This window comes from Hippoglossus stenolepis, chromosome 22 (assembly GCF_022539355.2).
Source record: "Hippoglossus stenolepis isolate QCI-W04-F060 chromosome 22, HSTE1.2, whole genome shotgun sequence".
Taxonomy (NCBI): Eukaryota; Metazoa; Chordata; class Actinopteri; order Pleuronectiformes; family Pleuronectidae; genus Hippoglossus; species Hippoglossus stenolepis.
In genome coordinates this window covers 7,406,196-7,430,180 of record NC_061504.1, presented here as the reverse complement: position 1 = coordinate 7,430,180, position 23,985 = coordinate 7,406,196, and the positions used below count along the sequence as shown (strand labels likewise).

The window sequence follows — 23,985 nt, the reverse complement described above, 5'->3', positions numbered from 1 at the left end:
GCATATAAACCCCACTTGTGAACAGTAATAAAGTCGGTTTAATTTTCTGAAAAACAGTTACTATAAAATCTTTACTGCAGATAAACCAGGTACGATGAGCACACAGTTTTCTCACTTTACTCTGCAACAAAGACTGTTTATAAAAGGTTCCACACACGAAGAGTAACTGTTTGAGGAGGACTCACTTATGACAGGGGACAATTCTGAAGTGGCTCCAGAGCTTTAACACAGGTCAAGCTAACAGCCCGTTCCAAACAGGCAGGTTTAGAACGGGCACTGTACTCGTGTTCAAAATGTAGCCAGATGCAATGAAGCCCCACACAGTGTTTATTAATAGTATGACCCAGTAATGTCATGTAAGGGCTCGGAGCTGGAGGTGTGGTGGAGAGAGCAGCGAGCGTGTTATCGGGAAGCGGAAACCGGCTAAAATCAAAATAATATGAAATAAAAATGAAAAATTTCAATCCCGCCACTTCAAGCCAAAGTTATGCACCGCCGCAATCACACATGCTCAGTTATTCAGCCAGATAATCAAGTCGTAGAGAAAAGAGACGGTGAGCCCACTAAGTTAATATACCTTTCAATATCAGATGGCTTCTGGATTATTACAATTTCGCTGCCACGGGGGTCAATTGGGAATTATTCTAAATCCTGTCTCTGACTTCCTACCTGTCCCGGCACCGTCATAAATATGCAAAGAGCACAAGGACACTCTCAAGGCAAAAACCATCAAATGAAGCCTTTTCTATTTTCCCTTGTCCTCCGCCGCTCCAGCCGCTCCGTTCTTGGCAGGCTTTTGTTCGACTGGACCACTTGAAGGCAACCAGGATGTTAAAGCCTAGGTTTTATTTTGCATCGCCTTAGAGTTTTGAGTCTGTGCCAGGGTACCTCACGTAGAGGATATCCTTTGCGGCAGCAGGGTTAATGAATTAAGGTTCCCATCACTTAATGGCACTGGAAAGTGAGGGGCTGTGAGTGGCTCAGGTGACGGCAGTATTAAAAGACTGCCCTAATTCATTTATTGTCAGTGGTTTAACAGCTTTGAATATAACTTCTAGAAAGCTAAACTTGAAACAATAACTTCCTTATATGGATATTAACAGATCAGTTTGAATTATAAGCAAATAGTACATTCTGAGCAGATCTGAAAAACAACCCATTTGTCCATATTACTGATTTGGAATGGCTCTAAATGTGATCTTTAAGCATTTGTTCAGCATCTTAATGACTGTGACCTGTGGGAGTAGCTGCATCTGTAAGAGAGGAGCCAGTCTATATAGCCTGTCTATATATATATATACAGTATATGATGAACCAGTGTCTGCACTGAGGAAAATCCAACATGGACTGAAACTTTTGCACTCCTTGCACGTTTCCACATTTTTTCACTGGCTGTTCATTCCTGCAAAATGTGGAAATACTGAAAATAGTGGAAAATAAAGAATCTCAAGCCAGAATCAAGGCCCACTCTGTGAGGTCAGGGTTGGAGGACAGATATATTCTGTGCAGAGGGGCGGACTTTCGAAAGGGAAGGTTATTTAGGATCTGGGTGTATCCAGCTGTTTGAGACCATGCAGCCATGCACCAGACATTTGACGGTGATGGATCGGGGAGAAATGCGTGTTCCTGATGAAGACTTCAGATGCTTTGTTGACTTTTGTTTTCTTCACAGTCAAAAAGTCACACACGTCAATACACATATCGATGTCCTGCATCCCCAGAGCTTAGCTTATAACCGGTGTTTGTCCAGTGCAACCAGGAGCTGCAGTCACCAAGGAAACAGAAGTCAGATTCACTAAGATGTAACTAGATATGTTTCGGTATAAAACATGGAGGTTCTATAAAGTTCGATATCCAAACCTTCAGTGCGGTTAATCCGAAATATCTTTACTGTTTCTTTTTACCAGATGGTTCATGACACTCGACTAACGCAGTGTTATTTTTACCACAAGATTCAATATTGGAAACTTTGCTCAAATAAGTAGTCGATGGAAAAGAAATGCAGCGAGCCATAAACGACCAATCCAAATAAAGCAACTTGTTGGCCAAGATGGGAAGAACGTTGCTTCCAACTCAGAAGTGCATCAGATAATAAGGTGCAGAATAAGGTGCAGTTCTTGAAAACACTCTGCCCGATCTTTCCAAGCATATTTACAGTGCAGAGCTTTTTTGATATAGAGCTTACGACTGGGAAACACAATAAAACACCCAAATCACCCTTTGCTGTAAAGTCCTGGACTGAACTCTCCTCATGTTCTTTCCTCCTCAGTACTATATTTTACTTTAATCCATCATCTTTTTGTTTCTTTCTTTTCATTCCTTTTCAACTTTCACCCATGCTCCTATTAGCACATGCTCCCTAGATCCTAGTCTACGCTCTTCTTATCTCATCCTCACGTTGGCTTTCTCCTCCACTCCTCTTCACCGATCTGGAAGAAGGGATGAATATTGAAATCATAGGTTGGTAGCTAAAAACAGCCTTAATTGGCCTTTGCACTAATTTTCTCTCAATTTAAATTGCATCCAGATCACTGCCTGTGACAGCAACTGATGTTTTGGACAGTAATTGAGACACAAGATTTGAAAGTGCGTGACCGGACAAAAAGAGGTGTCTACCGTAAAATGCAGCACTTTGTGGCTTTGCGGCTGCTGATGGTGCCTGTTAAGCAGCAGGGGGAGAAAATGACACATACTGAAAGGAAAGGAAGTGGAAAGCAGGAAATTGAAGATTGGCAGAAGCTTTCGTGAGAGAGAAAATGGCAAAAAGGAAACCTGCGGTATGAGGGATGAGATGGTGGAGGGATGGAAAAACACAGGCACCGATAAAATGAATGAAAAGTAACCACCCGTATCAAAAGGTATCGCCTGCAGCAAAAACAGTCACACCGTGTTATTTACGTCCACGTAAACCAAGCACCTGAAACTACAGTGTTTATTTCACAAAGTCCGCCAGTTTATTCCCATGCCAAAAATATCTTGGGTGCTGTGATTGGTTTTTCATCCTGACCTCGCTCCTGCTGAGCTCGGGTAAAGCCTGTTGGCAGCCTGTTGTCTCCGAGAGCAGCGACTTCGCGGGCCTCAGGCTCTGGAAAGACCCCTATACATTCCACCTACGCTCTCCCAAGGGACCCACTTATATTCCTTTTTTTTTTTATTTAATACCATGAGGCGTGTTGCATGTGAGTGTACGTGTGCATGTGTGCGTCTACTTGAAGGGAAGAAAGAGCGCACGTAAACTGCTGTGGGAGCTCGTGGGTGTGTATGCACAGAGGAAGTGTTTGCGTTGAGGGGGTTGCATCTTGTCCGTGCGTGCATCTTCCCTGCAAGTGCTTCCATTTTCCTCAGCCGCATGTATAGAGCTCAGTAGAGGATGGATCTGCCTTCCCTGGCCGCGTGGCTGTATGCCCAGTCGCTGTCAGTCAAGGTAACCTGATACACGTGTGTGTGTGTGTGAGAGTTAAAGACCAGCTAAGCACTCACAAGGGGCAGCCTGGCACCAACACAGCGAGTAAACACAAGGTCTCCTGCTCCCTCAAAGGGCTCTTCACAGCTTGGGTGTCGACTTTAGATCGGCCTCTCTTTTTTTTTGTTGCTTCTTTTAAATGATGCAACCATTAAAAAAATGTGACAGGTATTTCGGTCGTATCACCGACAACGGCTTTCTGAAGCTCTTTGCATTTACATGCCGGTGAATTCCCCTCAACCTGTCATTGTCATAACGACAGCAAGTAGTAGAGTTTAATAATAATTTGATGCTAGGGACACACAACATGGCCGGTTTTCGTGCAAACAACCAGATGAACGTACACCAGGTTTACCAGCTGCCTCTGCCTTCACAAACACACGCACAATGCACATGTGCCGCACATACAATACATATAATATATACACTCTCGCACTTACAGTTAGCACGCACTATCAGACAGTGGCTCTTTGACTGCTTCACCCTGGAGCCAGCGTTGCATTTTTGGCAGCACTGGTGGTCCCATCCCACTTTTCCTCTTTACAACATCTAGGGCTATTCAATAAAGAAGCTTCGGGGAGCTCAGAGGAGCAGTAGAGAGAGAGAGAGAGAGAAGAAAATAGAGTGAGCATTCAATTCTGCCTGAATTACGCCAGGGTTTGTGCGCTTACCCTGATAAAAGAAGAGAATCTATGGCTTATTTAAAGGCCGCTGCATCACGCTCAGATCCGTCTTTCAACAAACAGGACCTAAATTTTGCATGCCCACGAGGGAGCTGCGCTTTACAGGGGAGCACGGTTACATTGTTAAGTTTAATATCCGGTGTTGTTGGGATGTCTGGTTGATTTGCGAGGCCTATATCGCTGGTGCTACAGTGGGGACAGTAACCGTCTGAAGTGGAGCAGGGGCTGGAGGAGTGAGTGTCCTTGTGCAAAGGTCACATCTTCCCACTGAGATCTCCCTTCACTCCCGATGAGCGTTCAATTCAAAGTTTTAGTCTGAGCACAATCTGTTGATTTCAAACAGATCAGATTTCAGGACGTTTGATTGAATTAAGGAATAATGTTGCGCGGCGGAAAGGAGGGGATTACAGACGCAGTGGGCATGAGCCGCAGAGTGACGCCAACTGGCATCTCCTTTGTGGAAATCTGGCGAGCAGGAGGACAATTTTTGGTTGTAATTTAGGCTTTTAAAGAGGATGCAGCAGAAAGTTAAAAAACAACTAACACACAAACAAACAAGATAAACGAAAAAGATATAACAAGAGAGACTGGGACACTTCGAGGACCCTCTGCCAGGATAGAGGACAGGGTGGGAAAGCAAAACGGGGAAGAGGGGGAAGGAAAAAGAAGAAAGGGGAGCGGGGAAAAGGAAGAAAAGAGAGAAAACGTCTTCATTTCCTCCCCCATTTGACAATTAATTTGGGGTTTCTTTTGACTTAACTCTAAACACACAGATACACACACACACACACACATATTATATCCTGTGTTTCTTCTTATATTAATTCTGTCTCCTCATGTCTCGCCTGTTACGCTGCTTTTCCCCAAATAAAAAGGGAAAAAAGAGAAAGAGGAGTAAAATGAGGAGGAGGAGGAGGAGGAGGGATAAAACACTGAAGAGCTGCTCTTTACTATTAAAAGAGGACAAAAAGGCTCCCTTCCAAACAGTTTACATTAGGTGGCCTGTGCACCAACAGTGATGTATACCGGTGGACCTTGCATTTAATTAAGCAGATCCCCTCAGCCTGTTTTTTTCTTCTATCCAGGAGCCAGCATAATGACTTCATATACACCATGATATCATCTGCTTAATGTGCTATTTTACCATACAGTTAAAGCTGGGCGATAAATCTGGCTGTGCTCTCCATTAATAGATGCAGGGGCCCCGCTGAATAATGTGTGCATTAGATTAGCAACACTACAGAAGTGAACCACCGCGGAGAGAGAAATACTCCACGTTAATCTGTGGTGGTCGCTCCCGAGGGGCGAGAACTTAGCGGCCCTTCCCATGGCTGTAGGTGCAGGGGGGAGGAGATGTGTGTGTGTAAATGGGACGGAGAAAAAGATTGAAGAAGGGAGAGTGTGTGTATTCTTAGGCGCAGCTACTCGTAAGCCTCTAATAATTCAATTCAGTCACAAAATTCATTCACATGCTCACCAGCGAGGAGCACAATTCACTCCCTCGCACAATGCCACAGGTTAGAATTCATCTTTTCAAAGGCGTCGACACATTCACGACTAAATCCAGACACTTAAAGATTGGCCCTCGAGGGCCCTCCGCCTCAGTCTCTCCCCTCGTTTCCTTTTTAACGTGCTCCTGTTCCCTGACTTCCAGCGCGCGAGGAGCCATCTGAGGTGACCTCGTTACGGCGGACGACAATACAACAAAAGAACAGGGTTACGAAATCAAGAAATTCTAGTTCCACATTCCCGGCCATTCATCTCCCTGAAATAGTAAGAAGAGGATTCATTATTTGCTACCCTGTCTCAACTATCTTATGAATTTGCAAACTCTGCATATATGGATGAGTATGTGTGTGAATCTCTGGTTAAGCTATTCCTGTGGGGACTAAGACTAAGCCTGTAGCTGGGGTTAAATGTGGAGTTCAGGTTCAGGTTAAGGTAAATCTCCAGAAAACGTATATGTGATATAAAACAATGACCTTAAAAGAAGAGGCAAGCTGACATGTGAGATGGAGAAAATGAGAAAACGGAAAAACAAGTGGGTGTCGGAAAATGCGTCTGATGAACCTGTGTATATATACTGTATATGTGTGTATGTGTGTGTGTTTGTTTTTACCGTGTGGGTGTTCAAGAGAGACTCCAGAGAGAGAGAAAGTTGGAGCGTAAACATTTTAACATTTTAAGAGACAAATAATTTATTATTAAAATAGTTGTCGGAAGTTAACTATTCATGAACATACAGCACATTAAAGTCTGTAGCACAACTTCATGCTGATTGATAAACATGGGTTAACATTAACTATAAAGGAAAATGAATACCTTCTAATCTGTACGTTTGACTGTATAAAAGCTCATATGCTGTAATATTCAATATCAGCTTTTGGACAGTGCTAATAAAATGGATTCCCTGGATGAATTTTTAAAGATGCAATGAAACAACTGCAAAAGAAATGTTAAAGAGCCACTAAAGGAACAAACAGCAACGAGATAGGAAGCTCAAAAGGGGGAAAAAAAACAAATCAATGCCTCATAAACGTAGGTCTGCTCATAAATTCTGAACATAGACTGCATATAAAGATGGACGACCTGACAGCCCCCCAAAAAGTGAAGCCAAATCATCTCGATTGCCCCCTAGTGGCTGCCTGCAGTGTAGGTCATGAAGCCAGCCTCCGTATTGTTTGCAGATGGGACATGAACCAAACTAAAAGATGAGAATTTACCTGGTTCTGTCACAAATATTCTCACCGAAAAAATTAATAAAATCTGAACACGTACAAAAATATGAATGAATAAAACCTAAGAGACATAAACAAGGTGCTAAATTTTAAAGCAATTTGCAGTCCCCTCTGTAAAACTTGAGCAGACCAGCCTAGCAATTAACAAAAAATCCTTACTTGGTAATTATATTCCAATCAAAAGGTATTGAAGTACAACTGCTGAGAAAACCAATTCAGAATTATGACACACCCCTCTGATGCAAAAACGTTGAAATATTCAGTATTTACTTTTATCTGATGTATCAAAGCAACAATGTGATGCCTCTGTCTCGTCGCATACGAAACAGCAACAGCTGATGGCTGCTGATGCCACAGTGTGTCAACAGGAAATGGAAAACCAGTCGCTCCCACCTACACCCCCCCCCCTCCGCTTTGTGTCTCTCACTTGGGTTCCACTCAGAATCATGTGTCACTCACACGAAAAATATTGTGCATAACTTTTTTCGGAAGATATCACACGGACCGCTTTGAGAGACTGTGCTGCACTCCAACAGCAGAGGGGTAAGGAAGTAATTGTGTGTGTGTGTGTGTGTGTGTGTGTGTGTGTGTGTGTGTGTGTGTGTGTGTGTGTGTGTGTGTGTGTGTGTCTGTGTATTGAGATGCTGACTGTGTATGATCCCGCAAAACGTCTCCCTCCCCTCCCGGAGCCTCTGAATGCAAATATGAAGTACGACGTCGCCCGAGGATTTGTTAATTAGCTCGCCGACATCTGTCCTCTCAATGCATGATGGGATTAGGATACACACAAAAAAAATAACGCCCATCGTCTGATCACCACCGCAACAGCACCCGTAACAACAGATGTCAACTCTACCTCCACCCACATTGCTCAGAGGAAGAAAAGAAAAAAAGAAGTAATTTCTTTATGCGATCCTTGTTTAATTGATGTTAGCATGTTGTTGAATAATTCATGTCCTTCTCCGGGAGGGGACTGTACGGCGATGATTTGTGTGTATGTGCGTGTAGGTGGGTGTGACAGGGGGCCTATATCCACTTTGATGTGAAACTCATATCCCTCTCGTTAGGTCCTCCAAGAGCCAATGGGAATTGATGAAATGATAACTTTTGCTCTTACGGAACGATTACAGACGTGATTAAGTCGTACGAGACAAACCCTGCAGGAGATGAAGAGAGAAGCGTTGTTTCTCTATATTCATTCCTCTGCTAGAAGCTGTAGGTGCACGGGGCTGGATGCGGTCTCGCCAGACGTTGACAAATGAAGTAATTACATTTATGTGAGTGTATAGGATTGATTCATCAAGCGACACTCGCTTCGGAGGGCTTCTGATTTAATTGGGGAGCTGGCGACACATGCGTCATCCTCCTGATAACAAAATGAAATCACATCCTCAATATTATGTGCCGGAGCCAGTGCAGCCGAGAACTGCTGATTGTACAAGGTTGAACTATATCTCTGACAATAAGTCTTTAATCTGAGAGACACAAGAGAAATGTAGTTTGTTCAGTAGCATGTGTGCAGCATGATATAAAGTAAAAAAACACCTCATCGATGATATTTTAACTGTGCATGCAGATAATTACAAGTTGATGAAATGCTCCGCAGTGCAACTGTTTCAAAAAATCAATTCACCCAAATTATAAAAAAAAAAACTAATTTGCTCATTAATCCCTAATGCAACCTTTTCTGCTGATACGCCAGAGCAAACACATTCGGTGTTCTGCACTAAACTGATCATAATTAAGAATACATTCAAATGAAATTCACTAAATGTTCATATTGAACAAGTCTGCAAGTCTATGCCAGTGCCTTTCATTTGTTTTATCTGCTGGAAACAGAAACTATTTGCACCTAAACAAAAAAACATAGCAGAATGAAAAGTACGACATCACCCTCTGAAATGTAACCAGAATTTTTTTTTTTCCGTGGACTCAACCTCATCACGTCTGGGACTCAGCATTGTGAAAGTAAATTTGCACGTGTGCGGGACACGATCCCCAGTTTCACAGTGTGTTGCATGCCGACCATCCCAGCAGAAATGTAATTTCAAAGAGACAGGGTTGCCTGGCGATATGTAGCCATGCAGGAAATTTGGAGTTAATTCACACAGGGTATTGAGACGTCTCCCTCGAAGATTTCTGCCTTCACCCCGACAGAATGGAGGCAAATGGAATTTTGTTTGCTGCGCTCAAAGGATTAAAAAGAAGATGCTTTACAAAAATAAACTTTTCTCTTTCAGTAACCGAGCAGCGGTTGGACCAGGCAAGGGAAACGTTTTTCCTATTAAGAGCCATTTCAATTTTTGTAACATTCTTCAATGGCCATACGCCAATTGTACACTACATACAGTGTATACCACTAATCTCTCTAATGATAGGAAGGGGTTCCACATCCTCACCTTTGTTCATACCATGCATGGCTTGCAAAGACAGTAATTCTGCCCTTCTATCAAACTAGGTAATGATGCCACACACAAAAATGGCTGGTCGGGCAATATTTGTTATGTCTGTTCCATCGCAGGTCAGAAAAAAACGGAACATTTTCTTGTGATTTCTTGTCCCCGAGGTGTTATTTCACTGTCCTGTGCCATGTAAATAATCCACTCTGACGTTTCTTCCACATAAACTGTCAGTTTGGAACAGTTTCACTTTGTCCGATCGCAACCCAACACTCCTTGTGAGGTTTCTCGGCTTCCTAGCTATTAGATCCCTTAGCACAAAACTTGCCTACATCAAGAAAGCTGGCTTGTGGGAGCTGCTTGTTAGGCATCCACATTCTGTCCAAAAATTGTATCTTTATCCAAATGAGTTTGTCCTTCAGTTTAGCTGCACTTGAGATGGGCCTTTTCATCACCGTGCCCACATTCCTGCAAACTACTCAATCTGAATTTCCTTTGACTTCTAAAAAACTAAATACATTGTTAATTTCTCTTGGAGCGTGCAACAGTTTATATTTACTTTAGTTTTCTTTACAGTGGCCATGTTGCTCGTTAGCAATGACGAGTATCGGGTGACGCGACGTTTCCTCCGCTCTGACCATGATCTGACAGACGTACAGTCAGCAGGAACCACCCTGAAGATCATGTTTAGCCACTTTACCACCGGTTCGAGGACTCACTAACATCTGTCTGCAATGGGAACAGATAAAATCCTCATTTACTCCTGGGCCACATGATGCTGCAGCCGACTCCGATCAGCAGTGATGGAAACCTGTCACTCGGGCAATCGGACTCGTGCACATCTCTCGTACATGGCTTAGAGGCCAGAGATTCTCCTCTAGACAATAACTAAACCATGCTGTCAAAAGGGAATGTTTCTTATGCAGGACTAGAAGAAATCTCAACTTTCAACCAAACTATCTCCATGGCTTGATTCCACAGGGTAGGTTAAAAAACATATTTGTTTTTTTAGAATTCAAGTGATGTGACAAAGCAGATTTATGTGTCTGCTGAGAAAAAAAGTGCTATTGAAGATAAATGAGTGGCGGAGCATCATTGACTTACCGCATATATTTCCACTGACATATTCACACAGTTGATTTTGTAAGAGATGCTACTGAAATTATGTAGATTTGTATCTTTTTCAGACAATAATTACAGATGGTGCTCCGGCTTGTTGCCTGAGGCGGGATAGTATCCTCTTCAAAGATCTGCATTCCAATATCGGATCATATTATCAGAGGGAGAATGTGTCATTTTCACAAATGACACCATGCTCCCGTAAGCAGCCACTTATACAATTTGGAGACATTACAAGGCGATATCCTGCATGGGTAGAAAAGGATGGAATCAAAAGAAGTGATTATCTGCTTTTTTTAATCTGGAAACGACTCCCGGTGATGTGTAAATGCAGGTCTCCGCACGAAATATGGGGGTTTGCCTGGAATCGTGGTTTACATCACACGGAGGGTATTATCCAACGGTTTCATTCACAACACAGTGCATTTGCATGAATTTCCCTGATTGTGTCATATGCACATCACATATTGTTGCCTATAGGGCCCCTGCTGAGGAGCAGTAATGAGCACTTCAACCCTGAAGAGGCAGGCATAACTCACATGTTGTGCTGTCACAGTGACAGTGGAGGGGTTTATCACCGCCAGGGGCTCGGGGAGGGAGAGAGATTGAAAGGGGAGAGCGCCGGGGAGATTGCGGTGGGAAGAAAATACTGTGTACAAAAGAGAAACTGAGATAGCAAGAGAGCATGAAAGAAATAAGGAAAATGTCCTCCAGCCTGCCACGCATGCAGAACCGGGGCATGTTTCACTGTGTGGAGGAGTATCAGCTGGAATTACACTGCTGCAGCTCGCTGAGCTCTTTCAGGCGACATTTCTTACTGTGTCCCCTGCAGCGGCGCTAACCTTCAGTCCCACCCCTCTGCTTTCTCACACTATTCTTCTTCAGGATTTCTCTCCTGCATCTACTCCTCTATGCCTGCATGCTGCTCTTCTCGCCCTCAGACTGTGTTAGAGAGTTGACGGCTGACAAAACGCCCAAAGGCCCCTCTCCAGACCTGGTATTAACATTCGTCTCCAGTGATCAGATCACTGGTGGACAGCTCAAAGTACGTCAGTTCACACCGTGCATACGAATGTGTCTTCACGTGTGTCTCGATTGGATCTAAAGTCTCTGCACCATATGAAAACAAACATACATGTAATTTCTGTTCACAAAGACCCAATGAGGTTGATTTAGCCAATCTGACTATGACAGATAGATCCCTTGTCAATGTGTGTGTGTGACAAGAAGGGGCTGAGCAAATCAATGGCCTGTGCACAGCTCTACAATGCAATAAGGTTTTTTAAACCCCTAAAAAGCTCAAAATGAATAGAGAGTATATCTGAAACTACAGGGTCTATATGAATAATCTTGCCATCTATATAAAGTAAATTAATATAACACATCTTGGCTTACAGAGTCACTTCAAACCAGAGGCAGAGACAGAGGAGGTGAAACGTGTCACTAAAGCTTTTATTTCATTATAACAAACACCTGTGAGTCCTCACTGTAAACTATATTTTTACAACATTCAAAAATTGAAACTGAAAATGTTAAATAACTGTGTGTGTTGAGTCAGATCCAGTTTCCAATACAGAGCCAACTCTTCGCAATAGAAGCCAAAGATTTAAGGTCTCCGATTATCTTTATTTCATGCCTCTGCGTCAGAGGTGTAGAAATAAACATTTTAGTTTGAGGAGGTCGTTTTCACACTGTGCTTAGAGTTTAGAGGATGTGATGCTTCCATCTCAATCACTGGTTGTTAGTTTGCTACAATAAAAAGCAGAGTAGGTGGAAGATGGTGAGAACTCAAAGCTGAAGCAGTGGAGGTTTCCAGACCAGGTCAGACTAAGAACTGGTGTTTGGTTACTCTTGGGGCGCCTGGTGCTGGTGGTGTCCACTTATTGTCTCTGTAGGCCTGGTTTACAGCAAACTGCCATGAACTGAGGACTTAAACTCCTAATACACACAGTGGTACTGTTACATTTACATGCAACGCACTCGACTTTAAGAAAAATAAACAAACTTCATCCATCAAATCTAGATCAAATCTTGTGGTGAGACTTTGTTAAAGCTGTGAGAAAAAGCCAAAGCTGCAGCAGATCAGCTCCAGCTACTTCCTTCATCTGACTTCCTCATCTCTTCCTCCTCCAGTGTTCTCTCTCTCTCTGCTTCTCTGCTGCTGAAGTGTGAGCTCATGGCTTATCCAGTTCAAGGATTTTTAATCTCAACTTCCTCCCTGAAACACCCTCATTTCAAAGAGAAACGTCCACGAGCGACCTTAACTGGGGTTTTAAGCCTTGATGCCACGCTGAACTTGTTGCTAATTATACTATCTACCGTCTACAGAGCAAATTTCTCACAACTTTAACCACATTTATCAAAAGCAGAGAATGACTATGTACAAATGGCTGTAAAAAAAACTTTTTGACGTGTGGCCTCTCCAGAGGAGTCATAAAATAAAATAAAAATAGAGTCATAGACAAATATTAAACACTTGATGAATTAGGATTTGATTATTTTGTTGTGATATTGAGTTTGGCTTTTTGCATTTGTGTTATATATTGGAATATTTAACTAATTTGCAATCATGTGTTTCCATAGTTATTATGTGGACTGTGGATAGTTTGTATAAATTTGGATGAAGTCGAGTGTTATGAGTGATAAGGGTAGGCGTTATGAGCTTAGCTGCAGCCTACAGCTTTCTGCTCAATTTATTTATTTAGCTGTGGTTTGTGAGCACAAACAAACTTGGACAAATAATTCTATGAATCTAAAATGCTAACATACATGTAAGTGATTCCCAAATAGGGGTTCTTATTCTGCAGGGGGTGTTTCTGTAGGTTTGTGTGCAGTAGAAAAGATTAGAAAATTAGAAATGGCAATGTTATGTGAAGAAGAGTGATTTACTAGTAGATAAATAGCTTGAGTGGTTAGCTGAGAAGTCGATGAATTCATGAAATAGTTAGCTAATGGCCAGGACAACAGAAATTCATGAATAAATAGCAAGTAGCCTAATGGATCTTAGCTAAAGTGGCTAGTCCCTAAATTGTTTTGTTAATTAGGCAGAAGTAGTGGATAAATGGTGGCGATGTCCACCCTCGTGTCCAGACGAGAACACAAACACAACTATTAACACTCAAACAAGAGTGCCGGGCCAGTAGGTGGCGATAAAATCTACATCAAGGATCCATAAAATACCAGAGAAGTTGTGAGTTTATCCAATTATTGCTCGGTACACAAAGCCGCATTGAGCTTAAAGTAAACTGCAAGGTTATCATTTTCAAATGTAGACACGGATACACCCACTCTGAAAATCTTCACTTCTTCAAATCTCAGTTTGACTCATTTAAATCATTAGTGTAATTAGTGTGGACAGGTTGCAAGATTGAGATTAAGATTACATGAGGAGACGCAATGTAGCGATTCATTGTCACGGGTGAATGGAAGGTAAATGGGGCGGTTTCAAATCATACATACATATATTTAAATTATTCAGCTGATCCATATTATGTATGTATGTATTCAGTGATACATTTCGAGTCATTCGATTAGTGACTCTGTAGAGGAGGCTCTTCTGGAAGTATTGAGTTTACTGGCTCGTTCGTCTTGGTTGTTTTTTTCCCGTTAAAACGGGACTTTGCCGTCGTCCTCTGGGCTGCGCGCGGTCTCAAATAACATCTTTACTGTAGATCCCTCCTGCTCTCGACACCAGCAGCTCATCATTTCTTCATCCCAAAATGGTTGTTGGAGCAGCAGCAAGCAACAGCCGAAGATAAATGAGGGCTTGCAAATTTGCAATTTCCATATCAATCATGGCTCGTGTCAGCAGGTTAAGACGAAGAGAGAGAGAGAGAGAGGGATGGAAAGGAAATAGAAACAAGGAGATATGCTTTTGTATGAACATGTTATTTAACCAAGCCAATTCAAATTGAGGGGCGAGTAATGCACCTTGTGGCACAGAGCCAAAAGCAGACGGACCCTCTGTCTGTCAATCTTTCTGTCTCTCTCTAACAATACTTGAAATGGTGCCTGAATCCCAGCCCTCTCTAACATGTGGGTGCAGACAGAGTGCAGCTGTCACTTTGGCCATAAATGCCCAGCCCATTCATCTTCCAGAAACATTAACATTGAATCGCGGTTGTCAGCATGCATTTCAACCGGGCCTTGATGCGGAGGTGGTGTGGCTGACAAGCTGGCAGAGAGGGAGGGGATGGGAGGATGAGAGAAGGGAGGAAAAGGACTGAGAGAGGGAATGAGGGGAGGCCCTCAAGGCCCCATAACAAGTTCTCGAGAGTTGAGCCGGTGAAACTTTGTGCCGCCATTATCTTGTTAAGTGCGGGAGTCATTGAAGGACACCAGACGATTGATTGAGCGGACTTGACTTCAGCACAATTTCCTCCCTGTGGCGACATGTATCAACCAGGCCACGGGTCCCTATATTCTGCAGCTTAACTACCTCTCAGGCCTCCCACTGTGACAAATGGCTTCTGTCTCTTCTAATGTAATATTTGTTTCTACTTCTGAGAGCCTCTCGGCTACTCCGCGCCGAGTCTGTCTGCCGACTGCTTCATTGTGTTAGCCGACTTTATTCCCAAACTGGCTGTCAATTGGTGGACCGGCTGAGTGTTCTCGTCTGTCTGTCTTTTGTCTCATTGCCTGCGCCATCCTTTTTTTTCTTCTTGTCTTCCTCTCCCAAGTTCTTTCTACTGCTCCCTCATCAGCCCTTTCCTCTGTCTGTCTCGCACTCGCCATCTCTCTGCCTCCCTCGTGCACTCCGTCTGTCTCTCCTCCCTCTCCCACTCTCTCGTTCCCTCTCTGCCGTCCCACTCCTTCTTTCCCTCTCTCCGCCGCCCCCCCCCACTCCACTTTACCGCCGTGTCTTTGCTCCAGATGCTAGCTGTCTCAGCTCCGTGGGCTGCGTCTCAGTGATGGGCCCCTCCAGGAATTCAAAGCACCATTCTGGCATTTTCTTCCAAGCAATTGCTTTCTTGCAGTAATAAAGGGGGGAGTAGCTTTAGCATGTCTCTGTGAATGAGCTTCTTGGCCCTAGGCAAAATAAGCACAAGTGTACATCCGTGAATCCTCTCGAGGCAGGAGCACACCGCGAGCCTCTGTCCAGATTCTGACCCAATTAGGCCGCCTCACACAAATTTACAGGATTGGTCTTAAAAAAAAACGTACCATTAATCACTTTTTCTTTGTCAAAGTCCCAAGTTATGTCCCACTACTTCTATTTTAATGAGAAAAACCTAAACTATGTTGCCAGTGTAGAGCTGGACACACAGATATTTGCATGCCCCAATGGCAGCCAGGCAATTATACACAAACAGCCCTTTTCTTTGACTGTGACCCGTTGAGCGCCACAGCCAAACACCACTTACAATATGATATGTAAATATTATAGATGCACTTTTAATGGTAATTAAAGTCCCATTGACACCAAATTAATTCACGACCAGACACGGAGCGTTTAAGGTGCAATTAGCCATGGTGGCGGATACAAAGATACTTTGCCTAACTGCAAACTCCAAACGCTTCACAATTTGTTTTCACATTAAGTAAATGTCACAGCATATTAGCATGCTATTACAGCATCCGTGTTTCTCGCTCAGCAGGGTCTGGCTACAGAAGGTGCAGCGGGAGACGACTGAGGATCAGAGGGAGACACGAAGACAGAGGAGGCGACATGTCGGGATGGAATGACGGAAAAAGTGAAATCACCGAGACAGAGAAGCTGCTTTTAATGCAACTGTTACTGCGTCTTAGCATAAACAAGTGCACCAACTGTTGTGGCGTAGCAGTTGAGGGCATGAAGCAGCTGTGGGGAAACAGGCAGTGTGCTGGTTCACTGCAGATCCAGCTGTGAAGGAAAACACACAATGCTGACCTGATAGAGTGAAAACACAAAGAAAAGGAAGAAAAAGGAAAACTAGTTCGACTGCCTCTTTGCCAGGACAGATTGTGTTTGATTCCTCAGTACGTGTGTGCACAAACTTTATGTGGACATGCTCTTTGCCACAACTCATTACACATCCTGCAGCAGTTTTTCCTTAGGAGTTTCTCTATAATAATAGCTTGAGCAAGAAGCAGACACACTTTTTGGAGCGGCAGGAGGTAGAATGGGTCTTCCACTATCCAGAGGGATAGTAGTTCGATCCCCAGCTCTTCCAGTCTGCCGAAGTGTGCTCGGGAAAGTCACGGAGCCTTAAGAAAAATAATAAGTAAAGGCCACAGACCATTTACTAGGGGGGTGTACAGTCTTGTGAAACCAGCCTACCTAACTAATGAAGTGATAAGAGGCAAGAGTCTGCGGAGGATGAAGCCGTGAAAGCGAGTTCGGCCAATCATGAGTCAGTCTCAGCTGTCAATCATGACGTTTCACCCCATTCTTATAGCATCAAATAGCAAAATAAAACCATACTTAGTGGAAAAAAAATGTATGACCTTCACTGTAGCCAGCCACCAGGTGGCGATTGAGACAGTTTGGCTTCAGCTGTCATGTTCGTCCATCTTTATTTACAGTCTGTGATTTGATTTCTATGGTTTTGATAGCTGCAGCAGTGCTTTGAGCTAAATGCTAACATGCTGACGTTTAGCAGGTACACCGATGATCTTCTGTTTAGCCTGTTAGTCACACGTACTGGCAACTATATGTACCAATACATCTTTAAACTTAAAATGTTAAACTTTCATCAGCCCAGCCATGATCACAGCACACCCCCCGCTCCCCGCTTTAACAGCTTATTAAAACACTGCAAAAGACTCAGAGACAAAGAGACTTGTGATTTCCACCTTTACTAATTAGCACCAAACACAAAGTGCAGCTCTGGCTGATGAAAATGTCATTAGTTTAGCAGCTATTGCATCAGGAAACAAAGCACAAACCAAATGAATACATTCACTTGATGATGGGGGCATGAGATGAGACGGAAAGAATGGAAAGAATATCTGAAAAATCTAAATGTGCCAGGATACTGGTGGTGATAGAGCAAATGAAGAAGGGGTCGCCTAAGGTAGCAGTCTATGTTATTTGAAATGGCGCAATGGACGAACTAACAGACTGATGCTGCTAACTTGTAACAAGTTTGGGAGAATTCAAGGTGAAACAGCAAAGTCCTTCTGCAGTATAACAGATGTCCTTTATGAAAAAAATGGGGAAATGTTGTTTGGAAACTAAGCAATCTACTTGTCAAATGTAGCACTATATGTCACCTGGGGAAAAGGGTCCCTGGTTTGGTGTAATTGCCTTTCCACAGCTCAGAGTGTGCAAACATCAACACATTTTTTGAAACTTATAGGATGATGGATGCCTATTGCCTCGCGGAGAACCACATGCCTGGAAATCCCAATCAACAAACGTTCTCTTAATTGTAAAATGTTCTATTTGCCAGACAAAACCATGCAGCAGTGGGGGGGGGGTTGACACAGGAGCGCAGGCTGCACGGAAAAACACACCGCCTGTGGCCACACCGCCATCTCCCATTTAATGTCAATGGGTGCCTGCGCTCACTGAAAATGATCCCATCGCTGCTTAATATTTCATGCGGTACGTCGCAAAATTCTTAATATTCCCCCCTTGCCTTACCAAAGTTGACGATTTCCATCTGTGGCGTGCACCCCCACTCCCCACTCCCCACTCCTTCGCTTCGAATGGTACTCATCATGGTGTTTAATTTTTACAAAGCCGCCTTCTAAAAAGCTGTTCAAATATGCATGCAGTCTCTGGCCCCATTTCCGGGGGTCCATAATGTGGCTCTTGGCTCCCTCAGTGGAAAACTCAACAAGTTGACTCCCTTTATGAATTTGCGTCCCCAGGCCATCGGCAGCCATTTCTGTTGCTTCCTGACAGTGGCTCTTCTCTATGTCTCCCTCCCTGCAGAGGAAGACGCTCCGGGCTATGCTGAAAATAGGATAAGATATTCAAATATGTGCATGTGTTCACCTACAAGTTCTTGCATTTTTCGAGGTCAGCCGAGTCCCCCCCTTTTTTGTCTTCTTCTCTTGGCTGGTAAATCAGATCAGCCTCGCAAAGGTTCTCAGACATCCCCGGCAGAAATGTACGTATGTGTGCACGCACGCGAGTGTGTATAAGCCTCCTCGTGTCACTTCCTATGCGAGACTAAGTGATCCGAGCTCTTAGGGCGATGAGGTGAGACGCCTGGGCGGGTCGCACCATCCTTTTTCTCCGCGGATGCCCCCGAGCCGCAGTTCTCAGTAACAGTCAAGAATCCATCGATTGCAGCCGCAGAACAACAGCGACTCATAAACAACCAGGCGGAGGGAAACACAGGGGACCACGCTGAGGGACATTGTGATCTGATGGGGGCGGTTTCAAGCAGCTGTGGAAAGCCTTGGCCATCTAACAGCAGAGGAATGTGTGTGCGTTCATGCATGCGCGTGTGTGAGAATGTGTGTGTGTCCGACCTTTCTGCATTCTGTAAATCTGTGTCCTCTCAGGGTGGCATCCATGTATGTGCAAGTAGGTCACGGCTGTTTGCATTTTTCTGTGTGACCCTGAATAACGGCTTTGATGCGGCTGTGCACGTGTGTGTGCACGAGTGCAACCTATGTGCCTGCTTTGATGTTACGTTCATTCATATCTCTCGTGTTTGCCCCTGAGCGTTTATATCAGTCTGAAGGCCGGACTGAAGCAGCATTTCAAAAGCAACATTTCCGACACAAAAGGAATCGTAAGTGATCCCTTCTCTTGTTTTTCTTTTTCCTCCATCACCTCTTTAACTCCCCCTTTTGCTTTTTCTCCCCCTTACTCGTCTTTCTCCCCTCATCTCTCCTTCTTTTTGGTCTCTGTTTGCAGTTCAACCCCAGACCACAGCCGAGCCACGCTCCTCCACTATCCAAAGCTAAGATTAGCATACTGATTAGCTAGCCTTGTAGGATCCATCTTTGCCTTCTTTCGAGCTCACATGCGGAGCCACAGCCTCATGAATACATAAAAGCACTGTGAGCAAACAAATGCACGGCCGAGAGCTTCCAGAGGAGGGAGCTGGTGCACAGATGGATTTTTTTTATATTAGTTTATTTATGTCTTGTTTGTGATCTAATCAGAGGACACTGGAACATTCTGCTGTGATTCCTGCAGCAGCTTGAGGTCGGAGCAGTTACATTGTTGAGCTGTTGTCAGTTATCTTATTCTCTCTCTCTCTCTCTCTCTCTCTCTCTACTCGATGTTCTTCTCTGTTCTGATTCTTTTCAGTTTCTCTCTCCACGTTTACCTCCTTCTCCCTCTCGACTCCGCCTCCTCTCTCCCTCTTTGCCTTTCTCCTCCTCTCCCCTCCATCCATTCCCCCCTCTTCCTCTGCTTCTCAGCGCATTAGTAAGCGATATCAAGCCACCTCCTTTCTACACCTCCTCCTCCTCCTCTCTCCCTCCCTCTCTCCGCAACATTTCCCTGTCCGTCTCTCTCCCCTTCAATCTTGCCCTCCTCTGAAGGGCCTGAGTGACGACGGCAGATCGTGTGAAGTTTGATTGTACGCGACAGGCACCATATGAGTCATAGCCATAATCACAGAGCCCCCCCTCAACCCCCAAACCTCACCCCCACCTTTGACTGCTGCAACACAGCGGAGCGGCAGTGCAAAGTTAAAATTGTCCTTGGTTACAAACGATTGTTCAAGGGGTGCACGGCATGCATGTGCTTTTCTACAGCTTGTACAGTTTTGACTTTTTCTCCTCTGCAATTCAGCCGTTCAGGTGAAAAGCACTTTACTCCAATGCACTTCAATAAACACCTCATGGACCAGAAGAAACGTGCAAGATATTCAGGTTTGCGTCAAAGCACCAAAATGCTGAACATTTTTTCTAAAGCTACGTGCATGTGGAAATACTGTATGTGCATATATGTATGTACTGCTATATAGAGCCAGTTTAGCACACAATCTGTAGATGTTGTCTCTTAAAAACATGCACAGATAGCAAAGGAAGAATACAGTGCAGTATTCACAATACTAATGGTTCAGATAATGATATGAATCCACATGTATTTATGTCGTGTGAAGGAATATACAAGAAAATGTGTCGGAACTAATCCCATTAACTGATTAGTTGATCAACAGAAAATTAATTACCCACTATTACTCAATGTATAAGCAATACGTGACAAAGATTATACAGATTATTTTTTCTGAAATGGGAGATTGTGTTGCTTCTCTTTGGCTTAAATGAAAGTAAATTCATAATCTTTGTGTTTTGGACGGTTTGATGGAAACAGAAAACATGTTTGATGAGCACTTGGGCTCCAAATAAGTGGCCGGTATTAATTGACTGGTTTCTGATGTTTCTAGACCAAGAGGTTAATCAATGGACCAATAATCAATGAAAAAAATCATTAGTTGCCTAACCCTAAATTATAGAGCCCTTAGCATATTAGGATTTTACAGCGTTTAGCTATTTAAAATATGGGTGGACCAGAGAAAGTTCTCCAAATATGTGAAAATCATTTTGAGAGAAGTGAAGAAAAGAAAAGAAAAGAGGAGAGGAGAGAAATTGCACAGGTCGACAAGTTGAAAGCAAAAGAAAACCGAAAGGTTGGGGGGGAGATTTAAAGAAGAAATGCTACGAAGAAAGAAAGAGAGAAGAAAAAAATATGAGAAGAAACTGGCCATAAAATGGAGATAAAGGCTGACCGCGACATCAAAGAACACAAGAACAAAGTAGAGGGCGAGATAAATATGAATAGAGCACAAAACTGAGACGGGCGTGGACGAGGAAGGTCAGACAAAATGGAAATGGATGAGAGGAAACGAGAAGCTGAAAGAGGAAGAGAGAGCGCTGGTGATCGGAGATTTATCAGCATGAGAGACCACCGGCTACAAGTGAAGAAAGAGCTGAAAGGGAGGAAATAGCAGAGAGGAGGCCTTGGGGGATTTGGTTTAAAAGACAAATAGTGGTAACATTAGAGAAAGACATGCATAAATCATGTTATCTTTTACAAACACGCCATGGCGCCAAACAATTCTGAGCAAAATGGGCAGAGGAGGAAATACACGAAAATCAAAGAGTCACTGTATCGCTCACATTATTAAGTACCAGAGGGGCTGAGTTGTTGCTGGGTAGGGGGTCGAGCTACTTGGTAGTGGGGGGTGGGGGCTGGGGGCTGGGGGGCTTGTTCAAAGAATGCTGACTGAAACAAACATCCAAGCACCATTGATTGGACACAAGCAGGAGATCAATCGACATGGCCGAAGGCACCGTCAAAGGAGAAAAAGACCACCCTGTCCAGAAGCTTTCACCCTTATAAACCAAACCCCATCCATTGATTAACCTGGGGCCTGTGTGATTACAGAGAAAACTCAATCTGCGGTCCATTGTAGAATGAAAAAGAAAGAGAGAGAATGAGGCTACTGTCCAGTGTGGACGCTACATGAGGAAAAACCCCAGAAAATGATCGTGTAATGAAATCGGTCCGTTTTTTCCCTACAACAGCGGCATCGCTAATGTGCTCGAAGACAAGATTATTACATTAATCATTAGCTCGGCAGCTAATGACATAGCCCAGTCTTCTTTTTTTTTTCTTTTTTAATGGGTTTATCATTGCCATTCCACATAACCTTTCTTTTTTGTCACACGTAGCAGACTGGAGCGCCGCGTGCCAGCTGGATTTCTCCTTATAAGTGACTCAGACGGGAATTGGGGGCGAGGGAGGGAAGGTGTGAGAGAGCGATTGATACAAAGAATGGCAAGACACACTCGGCCAGGAGAGAAGAAGAGTTAAGAGAGAGGAAAAGAGAGATTTTGTGTGTTAAGGTTATCCTCAGGCTATACTTGTGTTTCATGTATATTCTTTCGATATATATATATATATATTCCAGCATCTTAAACCAGTGTTAAGTGCAGAGACAATATGACAGATGCATGACTGTCTGACCTCAGTAAGTCAGTCTGACAGTAACACAGCCCTCAGGAGGTGTGTGTGTGTGTGTGTGTGTGTGTACCTGAGAGAAAAAGAGTCACGTGAGAGACTTAATTAGGCCTCTGGCACACTAATGTTGATCCCACAATTCAAAGAAAGTGTTTTTCACCAGCTAATAAAAATACATTTGTTCTGCTCATCTGCTCATGCCTCTTTCTCTCTCCCCGTGTGTGTGTGTGTGTGTGTGTGTGTGTGTGTGTGTGTGTGTGTCTTTTCCAATAACTGTTGATAAAAAGGAGAAATTGACACGTAGACAACTAGTGGGATCAATAGACTCAGAGCGATTGCCAATATCCAATGGCACAATGTTGCGCTCTGCGCGTCGCCACATGACACGGCCACCCACTGCGCAGCGGAATCTGCGTCCGACGCGTCCAAATGCTGATATGAGTGACCAACACAACGAGAGAGAAAGCGTCCGGACTTACCGCAGTAGAGAACGAGCAGCGCTGTCAGAAGCACCACAGCCCAGAAAGTTGACGACGTCCTCGGCCAGTGACTGGCATCTTTGCGCCTTGCCAACCTCGACACCGGAGCCATTGAACATACACGGAGCGCTTCCTCTTTAAAGAGACGACAAATAAAAAAGCAAAGGCGGTAATCTCACAATCCAGCTCGGGCTCTCACTGTGCTCATACCTCCGCGTGTAATCCAACAAAAAGACGAGTCGAGCAACTGATGAGGAAAGCAGCGCTGTGCTCATTCGGTTTGCCTGTGCGTAAAGGAAAAGGGTCACATCTTCCTTTAGAATCCCAGCATGGGAATCAAGCCAGTGGTTTTCTGTTTAGAAACCCAAGTTGGTTCACGTTCCTTTAGTTGTCCCAAAGTGTGTTCACCTCTATTCACGTCCGATATTTTAGAGGGGGGAAAGACGCACGGGGCACCGGGCGCCTGGAGATGCGTTGAGTTAATGCTCAAAGTGTTCAATCATCTATACCGCAGCGTCGTAAAAGCTCCCTTTCACCTGTGGTAGGTTTCCACGATCCTCTCCAACCTCAGCAGCCCCGACGGCATAGTCCAAAGACCCGGGGAGGAAAAATAAACGAGGTCCTATTAAAATCCGCCTGGGTGGATGGATGCATGGATGAATGAGGGTTCGGGTCGTAAAAGGAAAGCAGGAGGAGGAGAAAAGTCCCTTCTAGGTTTTTGGGCACGAAGTAGACGAGGAGATCAGTGTGTGCCTGCAGGAGGGGAAAAGGGAGGATGGAGAATGGATGCGTGGAGACGGTGGGAGAGAGGAGCGAGTGGGAAAGTGCGCACCGTGCGACTACAAGTGATTTTGTCCAAAGTGAAAGGTTCAGATAATCGATATTACGTCAGCAATAAGCCACTCGAGGTCGCAGTTTTCAGCGATGCCACAGCAGCTTGGTGCTGTTACAGCGGAGGAATCATTTCGCAAAGGGGGAATGTCGCTGTGAATCACGATTTACAGCGTCTTGATATTGATGTTGGTTTGATTTATGGATCAATAGATATTGAGTGATATCTCCCCACGAGCCAAATATCTTCCTTCGGAAACAGTCATGATTCACACACACACATCATTTAACAATAATAACAGTGATTTTTGATTATATTTGACTAATTATGGGATCAATGAATTTGGATATTATCCCTGCTATATCGAGGGATGTATGGATGTCAGTGGTGAACATATATAGAGGGAAAGATG

The 23,985-nt window shown here is 43.9% G+C and overlaps 1 protein-coding gene across 1 annotated transcript in view; it reads right to left on the bottom strand.

Annotated features, from left to right (window-relative positions):
• LOC118101268 (chemokine-like protein TAFA-5) overlaps positions 1–23,590 on the bottom strand; it is a 138,259-nt gene extending 114,669 nt beyond the window's left edge. Inside the window, exon 1 of the mRNA XM_035146866.2 lies at positions 22,742–23,590. Coding sequence (XP_035002757.1) covers positions 22,742–22,853 — 112 coding nt within the window. The 5' untranslated portion in view covers positions 22,854–23,590. The remainder of the gene's footprint in view (positions 1–22,741) is intronic.
• Positions 23,591–23,985: the final 395 nt, after the last annotated feature.